This window comes from Schistocerca nitens, chromosome 2 (assembly GCF_023898315.1).
Source record: "Schistocerca nitens isolate TAMUIC-IGC-003100 chromosome 2, iqSchNite1.1, whole genome shotgun sequence".
Taxonomy (NCBI): Eukaryota; Metazoa; Arthropoda; class Insecta; order Orthoptera; family Acrididae; genus Schistocerca; species Schistocerca nitens.
This window is the reverse complement of record NC_064615.1, coordinates 1,023,869,332-1,023,884,989: the sequence shown is the minus strand read 5'-3', so window position 1 is coordinate 1,023,884,989 and position 15,658 is coordinate 1,023,869,332. Positions and strand designations below refer to the sequence as shown.

General features: G+C 36.3%; 1 protein-coding gene across 5 annotated transcripts in view; it reads right to left on the bottom strand.

Moving 5' to 3' along the window:
- The window catches only part of LOC126237369 (phosphoinositide 3-kinase adapter protein 1), a 534,739-nt gene that overhangs the window by 22,037 nt on the left and 497,044 nt on the right, over nucleotides 1–15,658 (bottom strand). For all 5 annotated transcript variants that reach the window (XM_049947453.1, XM_049947451.1, XM_049947448.1 and 2 more), the window contains exon 11: nucleotides 11,523–11,675. In XM_049947453.1, coding sequence (XP_049803410.1) covers nucleotides 11,523–11,675 — 153 coding nt within the window. The remainder of the gene's footprint in view (nucleotides 1–11,522; nucleotides 11,676–15,658) is intronic.

Here is a 15,658-nt window from a genome sequence, read left to right as displayed (position 1 = left end):
ATAACCATATGACCTGATTTTAATTCTATTTGGTCTTCACTTTTTTGCAGTACTTCCAACAATTTCATTATGTATCACTTGATGTTATTCAACTCCTCTTCCATCTCCTATAACCTGTCTTTTGACTGCAAAGTTCTACATTTTATTGTCCTTAACAAAATGTAGTAGATGCAAATGGGCTTCTAAGTTCCATGCTACTGTTTCTTTAGCCAAATTTCTGTAGCAAGGTGTGAGTGAAGAAGTAGATGTACATGCCCAATGGCCTACAGCCACTCCCAAGTTCCTTCAGCCCCATTTTAAATATTCTTTTAGCCAGACAGGACTACTGGCATCCCAGGAACTCACATGTGGCATATCTTCAAGACTGTAATAATGGCAACTAGCCTGTCAGGGTATGAAAAGCTTGATCTAGCATGGCAGCTGTACCACCAACATTATATGCATTTCAATAGCTAATATCCTATCCACACCAAAAAATCCCTCCCATACTACTTGGCCACTTGGAGACAAGTGTATCTGCAGTGACAAGAACTCTCTTACCCAGTATGCTAAAGGTCTCACAAATGCCTTCACCAACAAGCACTATCCCCCAGACCATCTAGTCTGCAAACAAGTTCTCCCTTGCCATATCTCCACATGCCCCCACCTTCCCACCACACTCAAGAACCAACTAGAAAGGAGTGGTCTCTCCATTACCCATTAACACCTCAGATTGGAACAGCTGAACCACAGCCTTCACCAGGGCTTTGATCATGTATCACCATGCCCTGAAATGAGAGATATCCTACCACTGATCCTTCCCACACTTCCTACAGTAGTGTTCTGTTGCCCACATCATCCTAGTTGATCCTTATGCCAACACCAACGTTTGACACAGGGATCATATCCCTGTGAAAGATCCATGTGCAACACTGTCCAGTCTACCCACCCAGCACTTCCTGTTCCAGTCCTGACACAGGCTTATCCTACACCATCACATGCTGGGCCACCTGTGAAAGCAGCCATGTCATATACCAGCTCTGCTGCAATCATTGCACAGCTTTTTATATTGGTGTGACTACCAACCAGCTGTCCACCAGGACAAATGGCCACCACCAAAATGTAGCCAAGAGCAAAGTAGACCACCCTGTGGCATAACATACAGCTGGGCATAACATGCTTGATTTCAATGGCTGCTTTACTGCCCAAGCCATCTGGATTCTCCCCTACTCCACCAGCTCTCTGAACTGTGCAGATGGGAGATATCCTTACAACACATTCTCCCCTCCTGGAATCATCATGGTCTCAGCCTACAGTAATCTGCTGTCCTCACAGCCTCCAATCAACAGTTTCTGCCCCCTCTGTCCTATCACCTCTTCCCATTTCACATCCCCTTACCCTCATTTTGCACTGCTCTCTATTAACACACCCACCCATCTTTTTCCCTTCTCTGCTCCTCTCCTTTTCCACTAACATACTTTTAATGTAAACAAAAGCTAAATTTCCAGAGAGAAGCAAAACTGGTGGTGGAAGGAAAGAAACAAAATAAAATAATCAGAGAGAGAAAGAAAAGAGTGACTCGTTATCACACTGACTCCCCCTACATAAGTGAATGCAATTAGACACTGTCTGTGTAGTTTCTCACTTTTTTGAATGTTTCTGCTTACACATGGTGGTTAATTTTGTATTCACATTCAATTCCAATGGCTTCAGCTGACATTACCAGGATATCCTCGAGAAACTATTTTATATTAATAATTTTCAGAAACAAATTATAACTGAGAGAATTCTTTAGTATACAGTTACAAAGAAATTGAATGCCTTCTTAAGACAGAATGAAGGAAATTTTGTGCAGTTATTTACAATTTTAAAAAAGCACTCTGTATTTGTTAAACATAATGAAAAAAAGTAAGTTTAATTAATTCCAGAAAGTAACCTCATAGACAGTGAATATATATGTATACTCTATGATTTCATGAGCAACTACCAGAGTAAAAAATGACTTGCCTTCTAATTTCGTAACATGCTGATCAGAATGTTGTTGTTGTTGTTGTTGTGGTCTTCAGTCCTGAGACTGGTTTGATGCAGCTCTCCATGCTACTCTATCCTGTGCAAGCTTCTTCATCTCCCAGTACCTACTGCAACCTACATCCTTCTGAATCTGCTTAGTGTATTGATCTCTTGGTCTCCCTCTACGATTTTTACCCTCCACGCTGCCCTCCAATGCTAAATTTGTGATCCCTTGATGCCTCAATACATGTCCTACCAACCGATCCCTTCTTCTAGTCAAGTTGTGCCACAAACTTCTCTTCTTAGAACCACATTTCGAAAGCTTCTATTCTCTTCTTGTCCACACTAGTTATCGTCCATGTTTCACTTCCATACATGGCTACACTCCATACAAATACTTTCAGAAACGACTTCCTGACATTTAAATCTATACTCGATGTTAACAAATTTCTCTTCTTCAGGAACACTTTTCTTGCCACTGCCAGTCTACATTTTATATCCTCTCTACTTCGACCATCATCAGTTATTTTGCTCCCCAAATAGCAAAATTCCTTTACTACTTTAAGTGTCTCATTTCCTAATCTAATTCCCTCAGCATCACCCAATTTAATTTGACTACATTCCATTATCCTCGTTTTGCTTTTGTTGATGTTCATCTTATATCCTCCTTTCAAGACACTGTCCATTCCGTTTAACTGCTCTTGCAAGTCTTTTGCTGTCTCTGACAGAATTACAATGTCATCGGCGAACCTCAAAGTTTTTACTTCTTCTCCATGAATTTTAATACCTACTCCAAATTTTTCTTTTGTTTCCTTTACTGTTTGCTCAATATACAGATTGAATAACATCGGGGAGAGGCTACAACCCTGTCTCACTCCTTTCCCAACCACTGCTTCCCTTTCATGCCCCTCGACTCTTATAACTGCCATCTGGTTTCTGTTCACATTGTAAATAGCCTTTCGCTCCCTGTATTTTACCCCTGCCACCTTCAGAATTTGAAAGAGAGTATTCCAATCAACATTCTCAAAAGCTTTCTCTAAGTCTACAAATGCTAGAAACGTAGGTTTGCCTTTCCTTAATCTTTCTTCTAAGATAAGTCGTAAGGTTAGTATTGCCTCACGTGTTCCAACATTTCTACGGAATCCAAACTGATCTTCCCCGAGGCCCGCTCCTACCAGTTTTTCCATTCGTCTGTAAAGAATTCGCGTTAGTATTTTGCAGCTGTGACTTATTAAACTGATAGTTCGGTAATTTTCACATCTGTCAACACCTGCTTTCTTTGGGATTGGAATTATTATATTCTTCTTGAAGTCTGTGGGTATTTCGCCTGTCTCATACATCTTGCTCACCAGATGGTAGAGTTTTGTCATGACTGGTTCTCCCAAGGCCATCAGTAGTTCTAATGGAATGTTGTCTACTCCTGGGGCCTTGTTTCGACTCAGGTCTTTCAGTGCTCTGTCAAACTCTTCACGCAGTATCTTATCTCCCATTTCATCTTCATCTACATCCTCTTCCATTTCCATAATATTGTCCTCAAGTACATCGCCCTTGTATAAACCCTCTATATAGTCTTTCCACCTTTCTGCCTTCCCTTCTTTGCTTAGAACTGGGTTGCCATCTGAGCTCTTGATATTCATACAAGTGGTTCTCTTCTCTCCAAAGGTCTCTTTAATTTTCCTGTAAGCAGTATCTATCTTACCCCTAGTGAGACAAGCCTCTACATCCTTACATTTGTCCTCTAGCCATCCCTGCTTAGCCATTTTGCACTTTCTGTCGATCTCATTTTTGAGACGTTTGTGTTCCCTTTTGCCTGCTTCATTTACTGCATTTTTATATTTTCTCCTTTCATCAATTAAATTCAATATTTCTTCTGTTACCCAAGGATTTCTATTAGCCCTCGTCTTTTTACCTACTTGATCCTCTGCTGCCTTCACTACTTCATCCCTCAGAGCTACCCATTCTTCGTCTACTGTATTTCTTTCCCCCATTCCTGTCAATTGTTCCCTTATGCTCTCCCTGAAACTCTCTACAACCTTTGGTTCTTTCAGTTTATCTAGGTCCCATCTCCTTATATTCCCATCTTTTTGCAGTTTCTTCAGTTTCAATCTGCAGTTCATAACCAATAGATTGTGGTCAGAATCCACATCTGCCCCTGGAAATGTCTTACAATTTAAAACCTGGTTCCTAAATCTCTGTCTTACCATTATATAATCTATCTGATACCTATTAGTATCTCCAGGATTCTTCCAGGTATACAACCTTCTTTTATGATTCTTGAACCAAGTGTTAGCTATGATTAAGTTATGCTCTGTGCAAAATTCTACAAGGCGGCTTCCTCTTTCATTTCTTCCCCCCAATCCATATTCACCTACTATGTTTCCTTCTCTCCCTTTTCCTACTGACGAATTCCAGTCACCCATGACTATTAAATTTTCGTCTCCCTTCACTACCTGAATAATTTCTTTTATCTCGTCATACATTTCATCAATTTCTTCATCATCTGCAGAGCTAGTTGGCATATAAACTTGTACTACTGTAGTAGGCATGGGCTTTGTGTCTATCTTGGCCACAATAATGCGTTCACTATGCTGTTTGTAGTAGCTAACCCGCACTCCTATTTTTTTATTCATTATTAAACCTACTCCTGCATTACCCCTATTTGATCAGAATACACCCATTAAATAACACAAAATTTTTTTTCATATACTGTTCGTTTAGTCAAACTGTCAACCTCCATTTCATAGCTTTCACAAACACAAACTTTATTACTGAACTTTTAACATTTTCTCTGATTAAATGCAGATGGATAGTTATATTTCACTCTCAGATGATAGCAGTCTGTGGATCCCTGCTTTATTACATTTTTATTGTTGTAGTGTATGACTAGTGGATTATTTCCTCAATGACTGAGCTGTCTGTAGCAGTTGAATCCACTGAGCTTATTGAAATGCTGACACCACACTCTAGTATCCTGCCTCCAAAACAGGGAGCACAAGAATTCCATTTGATACTACCTGTCTGGAAAATAGAAATGTATCAAGTAGATGGTCTCCTACCTACAGGATAATTGGCCAATGTTTGCATCCCAATATACAGTTATTTCTGGTCTTCTTCAGTAAAATGTAGCTGCAGATTCTTGGTTCACTGAAGATACCTTAAAATTTGTTTCACACCAATCCAGTGTTGGTTTTGTGAATCACTGCAGGAAATGTCAGGTCTTGTCCCTTTCCACCAATCACTTTGGCAGCTGGTTCTAATAATAATATAGGCATTTGTCAGTGTTGCATCTGCCCAGAATTGTTTGTGTAAACAAGCATCAACTAACATACACTTGGTACAGAGCAGGTGTCTGATCCTTAATGCAAGTTTCGTTCATGAAGTTTATGAATTCGTTGTTGCGGTGCTCCTTATAATTATTCGAGCAAATATTTTTTCCCCTCTTCATTTATTTTACACTAGGCTTTGTAAGCCTTGAAAGCTCAAAATAAACTGAAGTTATCTTTGGGAAAGTTTACATACACATAGAAAATCACATGTGAAACGCCAACTCACTACGCATCAACCCACACCACTTGTAATAGGAAAGAACCACAACTTTTTTATGGTAAGTGGTTCCAGAGAAATGTTACATAAATCATGTAAAACATCGTTCTGGAAAGAAAACTTCAATAGTAAAAGTGAAGGGGGCTGTTCAAGGGAAGATGTGTTGGAAACTATACATAAATGTAAGTCTTCATTCCTAATGCACTGGAACATAAAAGGCCTAAATGCAACAATCCTCATGATAAAACCACAAAAATTGACGAGCTGCAAATCATTCTTTCACAAGGAAGAAATATCAGAGTCATTTGCCTAAACAAACAGTGGCTCACGAAAGATTCAGTCACAGTTTTAAATAATTTAAACTATGTTAAAGCATATAAAAAACTATTTAAGAAGGTTGCAAAATCAGCAAAGGAAATGGCAAATACTAAATTCATTAAAAAACACACACAAATAAATCCAAGGCAGTATGGACAGTAGTCAAATCTGAACTTGGAATCAAACCTAGCAACCAGGAAATTTCTAAAATAAAGGTACAAGATAAAATAATTGTACATCCTGCTTAGATATCAGTAAATTTTAATAAATTCTTCATAAATGTAGCAAAATATGATGTCGATGTAGACTCTTATCAAGATAAGGTACATTTGTTTGGCTCAAGTCAGAGCAAGAAAGAGAGCCTAAATTAAATTTTACAAAGTAACAATAAAAGATGTAGAAAAAACTATACTAAACCTAAAAAATAAAAATTCTGTGGGATCTGATGAAATACCTGCCAAAGTCATTACAGCAGCTACACAAAATAATTAATCAATCACTTGAAGGGTACTTTCCAGAATTTCTAAAATATGCAGAAGTCAAACCAGTATTTAAGAAAGGCTCCAAAGATGATATGGTAAATTACCATCCAATTTCCCTTCTTCCTGTGTTTTCTAAGATATTTGAAATGATTGTTGCAATTCAAATTCAAAATTTCTCCCACAAATACAACGTAATCTCAAAAAATCAATTTGGATTCTGTAAAGGCAAAAGTATAATTCATGCAATGAATGAATTTGTGACTAAGTTAGTTCCACTTTGGACAAGTCACAAAAAGCTGCGGGAATCTTCTGTGACTTATCCAAAGCATTTGACTGCGTGAATCGCTCCTTACTATTGCATAAAATGAAAAAATATGGAATTATGGGTAGTTCCTTACAGTGGTGTAAATCGTATCTAATGGAGAGAAAGCAAAGGGTTGTCATAACATGAAGCAAAGGGAAATACTATTTGAAGTGGAGAACCATCTCACAGGGAGTATCACAAGGCTCAATTCTGGGCCCAATGCTCTTTCTTTTTTATGTAAATGACATACCCATAAATACAAATTATCATACAGTTTTATTTTCTGATGACACATCAGTACTGGTACAAAATAAAAACACAGAAGAAATTCCTGAAAATGTCATAGAAATGCTAGAGAACCTAGATGTTTGATTCCATCTAAATGGCCTAAAGCTAAATATTTCAAAAACACAACCGATGCAATTTAAGACAAAAGTCTCGAATAAATGATATTTACATTATGCACAGAAGCCAGGAGCTAAATGAAGCAGAGCATGTTACATTTTGAGGAATGCAATTGGACAGAAACCAATCATGGTCCTCACACATAGAATATCTAAAAAATAAACTAAGCAGCCTGGCATTTGTGTTGGTGTCCATCTTAGCCAATGTCACTAGTATAGACACAAATAAGTAGTATACCATAGTTACTTTGAGTCAGTAGTGAGACACGGTATTGTCTTCTGGGGGAATGCGAGCAACATGAGAAAAATATTAACTTTGCAGAAAAAAATTATCAGAAACACATGCAGTGCAAAGCCAAGAGAATCTTGTCAGCTGTTATTAAGATATCTTAAGATAATAAACGTTCCCTCATTGTATCTGTATGATATAATTCTTTTCACAAGTAATAACCCTAAACTCTTTTTGTCAAATAATTTCCAGCATAGTTCTGAAACTAAAAACAAAGAAAGCTTCATGCTGCCTACAGAAAGGCTTAATCTTATGCACAGACTCCACAATATATGGGAATGAAAGTATAGAATACACTGAAAGACACAAATTTTAGAAAGGTCCAAACTGAGGCAGTAAAAAGAGAATTGTATAGCACCCTGGTGCAGAAATGTTATTACTCTGTTGATGAATTTTTTAATGATCTGACCATCTGAGCTGGATAAAAACAATAATAATAAATAATATTCAGATTTTATTGTGATTATACAAAAATATTGTATTTCATGTATAGTTTATCATAGTTATAAGCTGACGAGTCTCCTGTACACACAATCAATGATTTAACTTGTACGTAATGGGACAATAAAATTCTGATTCTACAATAATAATCTATGAAAACAATGAAATATTTCATTCTCCCTGTGATGAAGACTCCATGTGACCACATCTGTCAATGTGAATCAACTGCATTGGTTGTAAAGCTCTTGAACCAATATGATTGAGTGGCAGTCTGGTTTGCTTCACTTGGAGACATGTCATGAATGGGCTAGGTTCTTTGCTACTTGCAGAAGACAAGCTTACAGCCTTAGTACACTCTGATAGGTTATTTACACCTTTAGAATCCAAATATATCATGTGCAATGAAACAGTATAATGCCACTTAAATTATGAGGAGATGTTATATTAAAGTCATTTCTGTGTGTGTATTTAATCAATACAGGTTACTTATAAATGCTGCTGAACACAAACATACCCTCCCTCTTGTGTATGTCACAACCACTGCACCTAAAATTTAGTTGGTGTCCATTTTTAACCATCACAGTAACTACAGAAGACAAGCATCAAGTTTTGATTAGTTAGTTTCATGTTCCATAGATCAATTCGCATGATAAATCACAATGTTGTGGAATGAGTCATTTTACAATCAGATCCAAAATTAATTTGTGAACATGGGTACATGTTGAAAACTTGTAAGTGGTGTCCCAATCCCCCTCCCCCTGCCCCTCCCTGATGTGATTTAGTAATCCTACCCACGGCTTTTCACTCATTACAAAAGGAGTTGTCAAGAGGAAACTTTTTCAGTTTGTTTTTAGATTTTACTTTGATACCTGTAATATTTTATATCCCCAGGTAACAGACCAGCATTGTGCACCCCTTTTTGTGCTAAAGACAACTGTAATGTGGCATAGTGAATGTCAGTTTATCTTCTGGTACTGCAGTTATGTACATCACTGTTCTTTTTGAATTGTATTTGATTATTTGCACCGAACTTCATGTGGGAATAAATATACTGTGGAACAGTAGTCAGAATGGCCGGCTCCTTAAACAGATGCCTACCAGTAAGCATCACATATTATTCTTATAGAACATTTTTTAACAACAAAGATTTTCTTTCTTAAAGATCAGTTACCCCACAACGTTATTCCAAATAACATAACTGAATGAAAGTAACCAAAATATGTCAACTTACTTATTTGTCTTCCCCCAAAATTTGATATGATTCTAAGTACAACTGTGGCTGAACTAAGTTTTTTTTTTTTTAGAATTTCAAAATGTAATTTTTCCAGTATAAATTCTCATCAATATGGGCACACAAAATTTTTGATGTTTCCACCCTATTTTTTATTTCCTCACTATGTGTTATCCCTATCATTGGTGTAGTATCCCTCCCCCTTCCCCTAGATGTGCAGAACTGAATATGTTATCTCTTTTTAAAATTGAGAGTCAAACCATTTGCAGGAAACAAATCACCGACACTTTTAAGAACCTTGTTTACCATTTCTCCTGTTTCTGTTCATATGCTTGAATTGGTTGCAATACTAGTGTCATCTCCAAAAAGAACTAATTCTGCTTGTTTTGTATTAGACAGAAGATTGTTTACATATGTTAAGAAGATAGCGGACCTGAGACTGAGCCTGGGGAACCTTATACATGATTTCTCCCCAGTCGGAATAATGTCCCTTCTGTATATTTTTGCCTTTTTTGGTTAAATATGACATCCATTGGGTGGCTTCAGCATCATTCCCATAGAAGTTCAGTTTATCTAGGGGAATATTGTGATTCGCACAGTAAAATGCCTTAGATGGGTTGCAGAAAATACCAAGTGGTACTATGCATTACATACTTCAGGTAAGACCAAGCTTATTGTATGGGAATAAAACTTTAGTCCTCTATTGGAAATACCATCAAAACCAGAAGAGTTTTATTCTTGAGAGTATAAATGATTTTCTTAGTTTCAAAAGGAGAAGTTGGTGATATATTCATAAGATAAAATTTTACGAGAGCTACTTTTTCAAAATACTGCTGTGATTTTTCTGTTGAACTGTTTGTCCCTACAATTTCTACTATAATTCAGAAATGATTATTAAATATATTTGCTACCAGTGACTCACCATTCATAGACCTTCCATTCAATTCAATAGAGATATCCAAGTTTGTTCTCCAAATTACTAATTTCTGACATTATGTGCATGATCCTTAATTTTTAACAGCCTTTTTATAGTGTGCATACAACACATCTCTTACCTGAATTATTCTGTTTTCATCACCATTCGATATCAGATTGACATTTCCTAGACTTTCTACAGGAAGCAATGTCTTGCTGGCAACAGTATCACAGGTACTGATGGGTTTACATACATCATATATCCAGTTGCATTGCTTTGTCATGTGCTAGAGACATTTGAGGCTCATATCACATGTCTGAATTCATTGAATTTGAACAAGCCATAAAGCCTTTGATAAATATTTTATCTTCTGGAGATTTATTTGTCTTTTACTTCTGTTTGATTGTCTGGAAATGTGGCTGTATTTCTTACAACTGAAGCACCATCACTCCTTATTACCTTTTCATGTGTTTTGCTTGTGCACCTGTTTTCCTAGAACAGGCCATTTTCCCATGAAAAGAGCAGGTCTCTCCATGTCTTTTACTTATTATAAAAGCATTGTTTTTGTACATTCTACACGGATCCATATTCCTGAGACTTTAATCCCATCATAATTAGATTGTATGTTTCAGGATTACTGGCCAATGTGAGTGTTGCCACTTATCACTGGCATCAAATTTAATATTTCTTAATTTATGAGCAGATGACACAATTTTGTTCATGTAATCTTCAACACTTTTGCATATTCGAAACCAGTGGTAATGAGGCCCTTCAGTAATGCTTGTCATCTGTTTAAACCATTGTCATCAAAAGCTTGTTCCAATTTCTTCCAGATCTGCTTAACAGTAGGTGCATGTCATATGTGCATGTAACTGATTAGATCCTGTAACAAAATCAACTTCAAAGTTGCCATAACTTCTTTCTTTGGATTAGCATTGACACCACACACACAGTCTCAAAGTTTGTCATGTTCTAAGTTAACTTGTACTGAGAACTTTCAACTTGCATAACTATCATGTCTGGTGAGCTCCTCAACATGGAATTGGTTTTGACTGGAACTTTACATCTCTTTGTTTTAAATAAGGGAAAAATAAAGAGTAACAGTCAATATATGCATTAAATGAAGTTATGTTGTTTGCACTAATTCAACAGACTTTTCATTGATCTTTTAATCACTTATTGCATCAGTAACTGCAGAACACAAGTAACCACCCTCTGCTACCATGAAGGAAATTTTATGTTGTTATTTGCAATACAGCAAAAGCCTTCTTCAACTTTAAGCTCAACAACATAAAAACTGTAACTCCAAAGATCATACACAATTCTGAATGCATCTCCCAGTCAATTAACATTTATATATATTCTTTGATTTCATGAGCAACTCCAAGAGTATATAACAATTTGCATTCCAATATCTAACACAGAGCATATATTTGTTTGTATTACCTGTCCTTGACTTATCCTCTGAACCATTCATCTGATCCAAATGATGCACACTTGTATTTTCACTACTCATAGGTGAAGGAGATTTCATGAGCAACTCCAAGAGTATATAACAATTTGCATTCCAATATCTAACACAGAGCATATATTTGTTTGTATTACCTGTCCTTGACTTATCCTCTGAACCATTCATCTGATCCAAATGATGCACACTTGTATTTTCACTACTCATAGGTGAAGGAGATTGGTTGTGAGTCCTAGTGGGTGAAACAGTAAGTTCTTGACTATTTTTTAGATGAATACTGTTTGGTGAACCTGTAAACAGTAAAGTAGGTCTTGCAATACTACATTATTGCACACAAGTACATGTGAGAAAGCTTCAACTCAAAACATCAATGGCACATTTAAGGTCAAATAAGAAGCTCATGGTAAAAAGAGATATGCTGTATCATACCATGTGAAGTATAAAGGACTTCCACGCAGAGCCTCTCAGAAGATTAACTACATAATTTGACAAGCACCATCTAATGATGTTTTTATTACTTCATGGAATCTGGTTTATGAAGTTTTGTAAAGAATTTTATGCAAAATCCTATTTTAGCCTCTTTTCCAAATAAATCACCTCATGCTTTCATTTCTTACATACCGTTTGTTCAATGTCCTCCATTAGTCCAATGTTACCAACCCATGAACTCTCAGTATTCTGTAATTTCAAAGCTGTTTTTTAAGAATTCTCCTTCACTCACAATAGTTTATCAATATCTTACACTTTATTTCATTTCCTCTTTCACTTACATGATAGTTGTGGTGCATCTTTCTAATAATTTTACTGACGCTGTTTACAGAACCTAGTTTTCCTTTAGTAAGATCATAATCTGCAGACTTTTGTTATATGTAAAGGTGAAAGTTAAAGCACTGATACCTAACACAGATGTTTGGTATTATCTGGCTATTCTGGGCACAACCAGTATCAGTGTTCACCCAATAGAATCTCTATTTAGGATAACATACTGTGATGTAAAACATCAGTATAGCTAATGACACTGATCTGTTGTTTTCAATGTGTTATTTCAAATATACATGCTTTTAAAATGTACTCTAGTAGATGGGAAAAAGTCAATTCTGGTCTTCAATATATGCTGCAGAATTAAGCAAGGAATTTATATTTCTCATGTAATTATTTTTTTCTCTCTTACAGAATTATCTTCTGGTAATATTGCCAATGTAAATAAAGTATCCATTGAGGAAAAACAAGCAGAAAGAATATTGTGAACATTAGTTTTGTAGTGACTTCTCCAATGATCTAAGCATTCTTACAGTCATTTCCTCGTGATTTTGGTCCTGGATGGTGTTTTCTGCTAATAATAAATTCCACTTTCCTTATAAATGTGATTCACACATCCACAGTACAAGACACAAGAATACTTTTTCTGAAGAATTTGCCTCCTGGTCTAGGACTCTCAACAATTTCTGTATTTTGTTGCAAAGACTTTAATAAGTTTCCATCGTACATAAACTAAGAAACTGACATAATAAAAACTCAAAAGAAAATTTAAAGCATGTCTTAATAGCCACTCCTGTAAATTATCTCATTGTCTAGATTCAGTGACTGAAAACTCATGTTAGGTGTAAGGCAAGTAGCACTGTTGATTGTTAACAGGCCTTTACTCCTGCAAATTTATGTCACCTTTCTTCGATGAACAGGAATGTGATGATCAAAACATTAAGTTTGGTGTAGACTACATAATAGATGATGTAACTGATGAAGCAGCAGGTTTTTAAAAAGTAGTGGCTTTCAAGCTAATTTTGTTGTGCTAAAGTAAACTTATATCTACAACTAAATACATACATACATAGCAAACCACTGTGCAAAGCATGGCAGAGTACTTAGCACATATTAGGGTTTCTTCCCATTCCAATCACATGTGGAGTGTGGGAAGAATGACAAGTTACGTGCCTTGGTGTGTGATGCAATTGGTCTAATTTAGTATTCACATCCCATGTAGCAGCAACATGCAGGGGACTGAATAATATCTAGATTCTTCATTTAAGTTGGCTTTCTCTGGATAATTTGCATTTATGTTCAAGAATCTGCAGATTCAGATCCATCAACATTTCTGTGACTCTCACGTTGGTAAAAAGAACCTGTGACCAATGTGTGCTGCCCTTCTTCGTATGTGTTCAATATCCCTTGTTATTCCTATCGGATATGGGTCCCACACATGAACAATATTCTAAAATGGGACATACAAGTGATTTTTAAGCAGTCTCCTTTGTACACTAACTGCATTTTCCCAGCACCCTGCAGATGACCCAAGTCTGACACCTGCCTTAACCATGGCCCTGTGATTATTCCACTTCAAATCCCAACAAATCATTACACACATGTGTCTGTATAAGTTGACTGATTTTAAGTATGACACACTAATATTGTAGTCATAGGATACTAATATTTTTTGTTTTGGTAAGTGCACAGTTTCACATTTCTGTGCATTTAAAGCAAAGTACCAATCTCTGCTCCACTTTGAAATTTTATCAAGTTCTCATTGAATATTTTTGCAGCTTTTTTCAGAGAGTAGCAGTACCTCAGTGAAGATAAGAGGGTCATTATTACTACTGCCTACCAGGTCATAATACACACCATCAATAACTAGGGTCCCAGCACACATCCCTGGGTCATGCCTTAACTTCCTTCCACTTCTGTCAACAACTTCCCATCCAATAACTCCTTAACCAATCCACTAACTTTGTTTGGTACCCCTGAAGAGCAGTAGTAATACCTTGTTGCTAATACAGTGTACAGATTTAGCTTCTAACAGCTATTTCTTTTATTAACGTTTAACCTGATTTATTCTACATACCTCACTTCGTGGTAGGATTGAGGGAAACAATAAATGAATGGATGGCTGTACAGATTAATGAATGAATGAATGTGCTGTATGTTGCAGTAATTTTCAGTTTCTATAAATGAAGAGTAGTGTCCTGTCATCCAGTTTCTCAAGATGAAATATTCACAGAATCGTTAATAATCACAATGGCTATGATTTTAATCAAATTGCATATTTAACAGTAAACACTACAGGGATTTTGACAAAATTGTAAACATTGTCTAACATCAGAATTCTTTTGTATATCTTTGTATACTACTAGTACAATACATTTGTACCAATTCCTATTTTCAACCTTGAGTGAGAAGCACAAATGAAAACAGGGTAAAATATCTTTAGTTTCACTTTGCTGTTATTCAGCATTTCAAAACCAATGTTGTGAACAAACTGCATTGCATGCTATATTTGTGTTACTGCCAACTACAATTAAAAAACAGAAATGTTTTAAGGGTGGTTAAGACACTATTATGGAATTCCATTATAGTTATCACACAATGACCTTCTGTCACCAGACATCATTATCTTATAGTGATGAACACTGAAAGTGTTTACAATAACTTTCAAGGCAAATTGTAAAAGCCACTTGAGTCCCTGCCTGTATAGTTCACAATTCCTTATCCATAATTTCCAAACCGCCAATTCCTTTTTATAAACTATTTTGTCCTCTGCTTCAAATATTTAATTTCCTTCCTTTTTCTTTGACTGTCACTGATGGCAGCTGGAGTTTTAGGAACATAAAATATCTGGATTTTTATGTGATTAAACAAATTTATGTGATGTATTGGGTTCAATATGGGTCTCCCCAAATAATAAATAAAGTAATTGGTTATGTCGTACCCAATGCAAATGCCACACACTAAAAAACAATATTTTTTTATGAGAATGTTGCTTGCTTCTTCCTCCAAATATACTAACATTTTATGTTCTTTGTATTGCAGATAAGATTAACAATCACTCATTGTTAGTAATAAATTGTATTTTTGTTTGTAACCAAACTTATTTTACCTAATTGTTTCAGGCATCTTCAGTGACCTACAAAGCAAATCATTATTACTTGCTAGTGATTAATATTTTGCTTTGAGGCATGACACCTAGGTGCAGATATTTTGTGTTTCACGAAAGCACTACATATATTATTGTAACTCTACAATATGAGCACATCTAATCAAACCGTGCATGGTGCAAGTGCTTCCATGGCCAGCCCGGAGAGGTCGCCTCACAGCCTATACGGAGGGCATAGGGAGTGTTGTGCTGTGCGCACAAAGCTAAATATAAGCCCGCGCACTTGGCCCTCAGCCTCACTTGTGTTTACTTACTTAAGTGTGTAATCACCTAAGAGACTGTATATTGATGTGTACTAGAGTTATGAGACTCTACTATTCTATACCCCATTCAGTGTTACTGTGAATC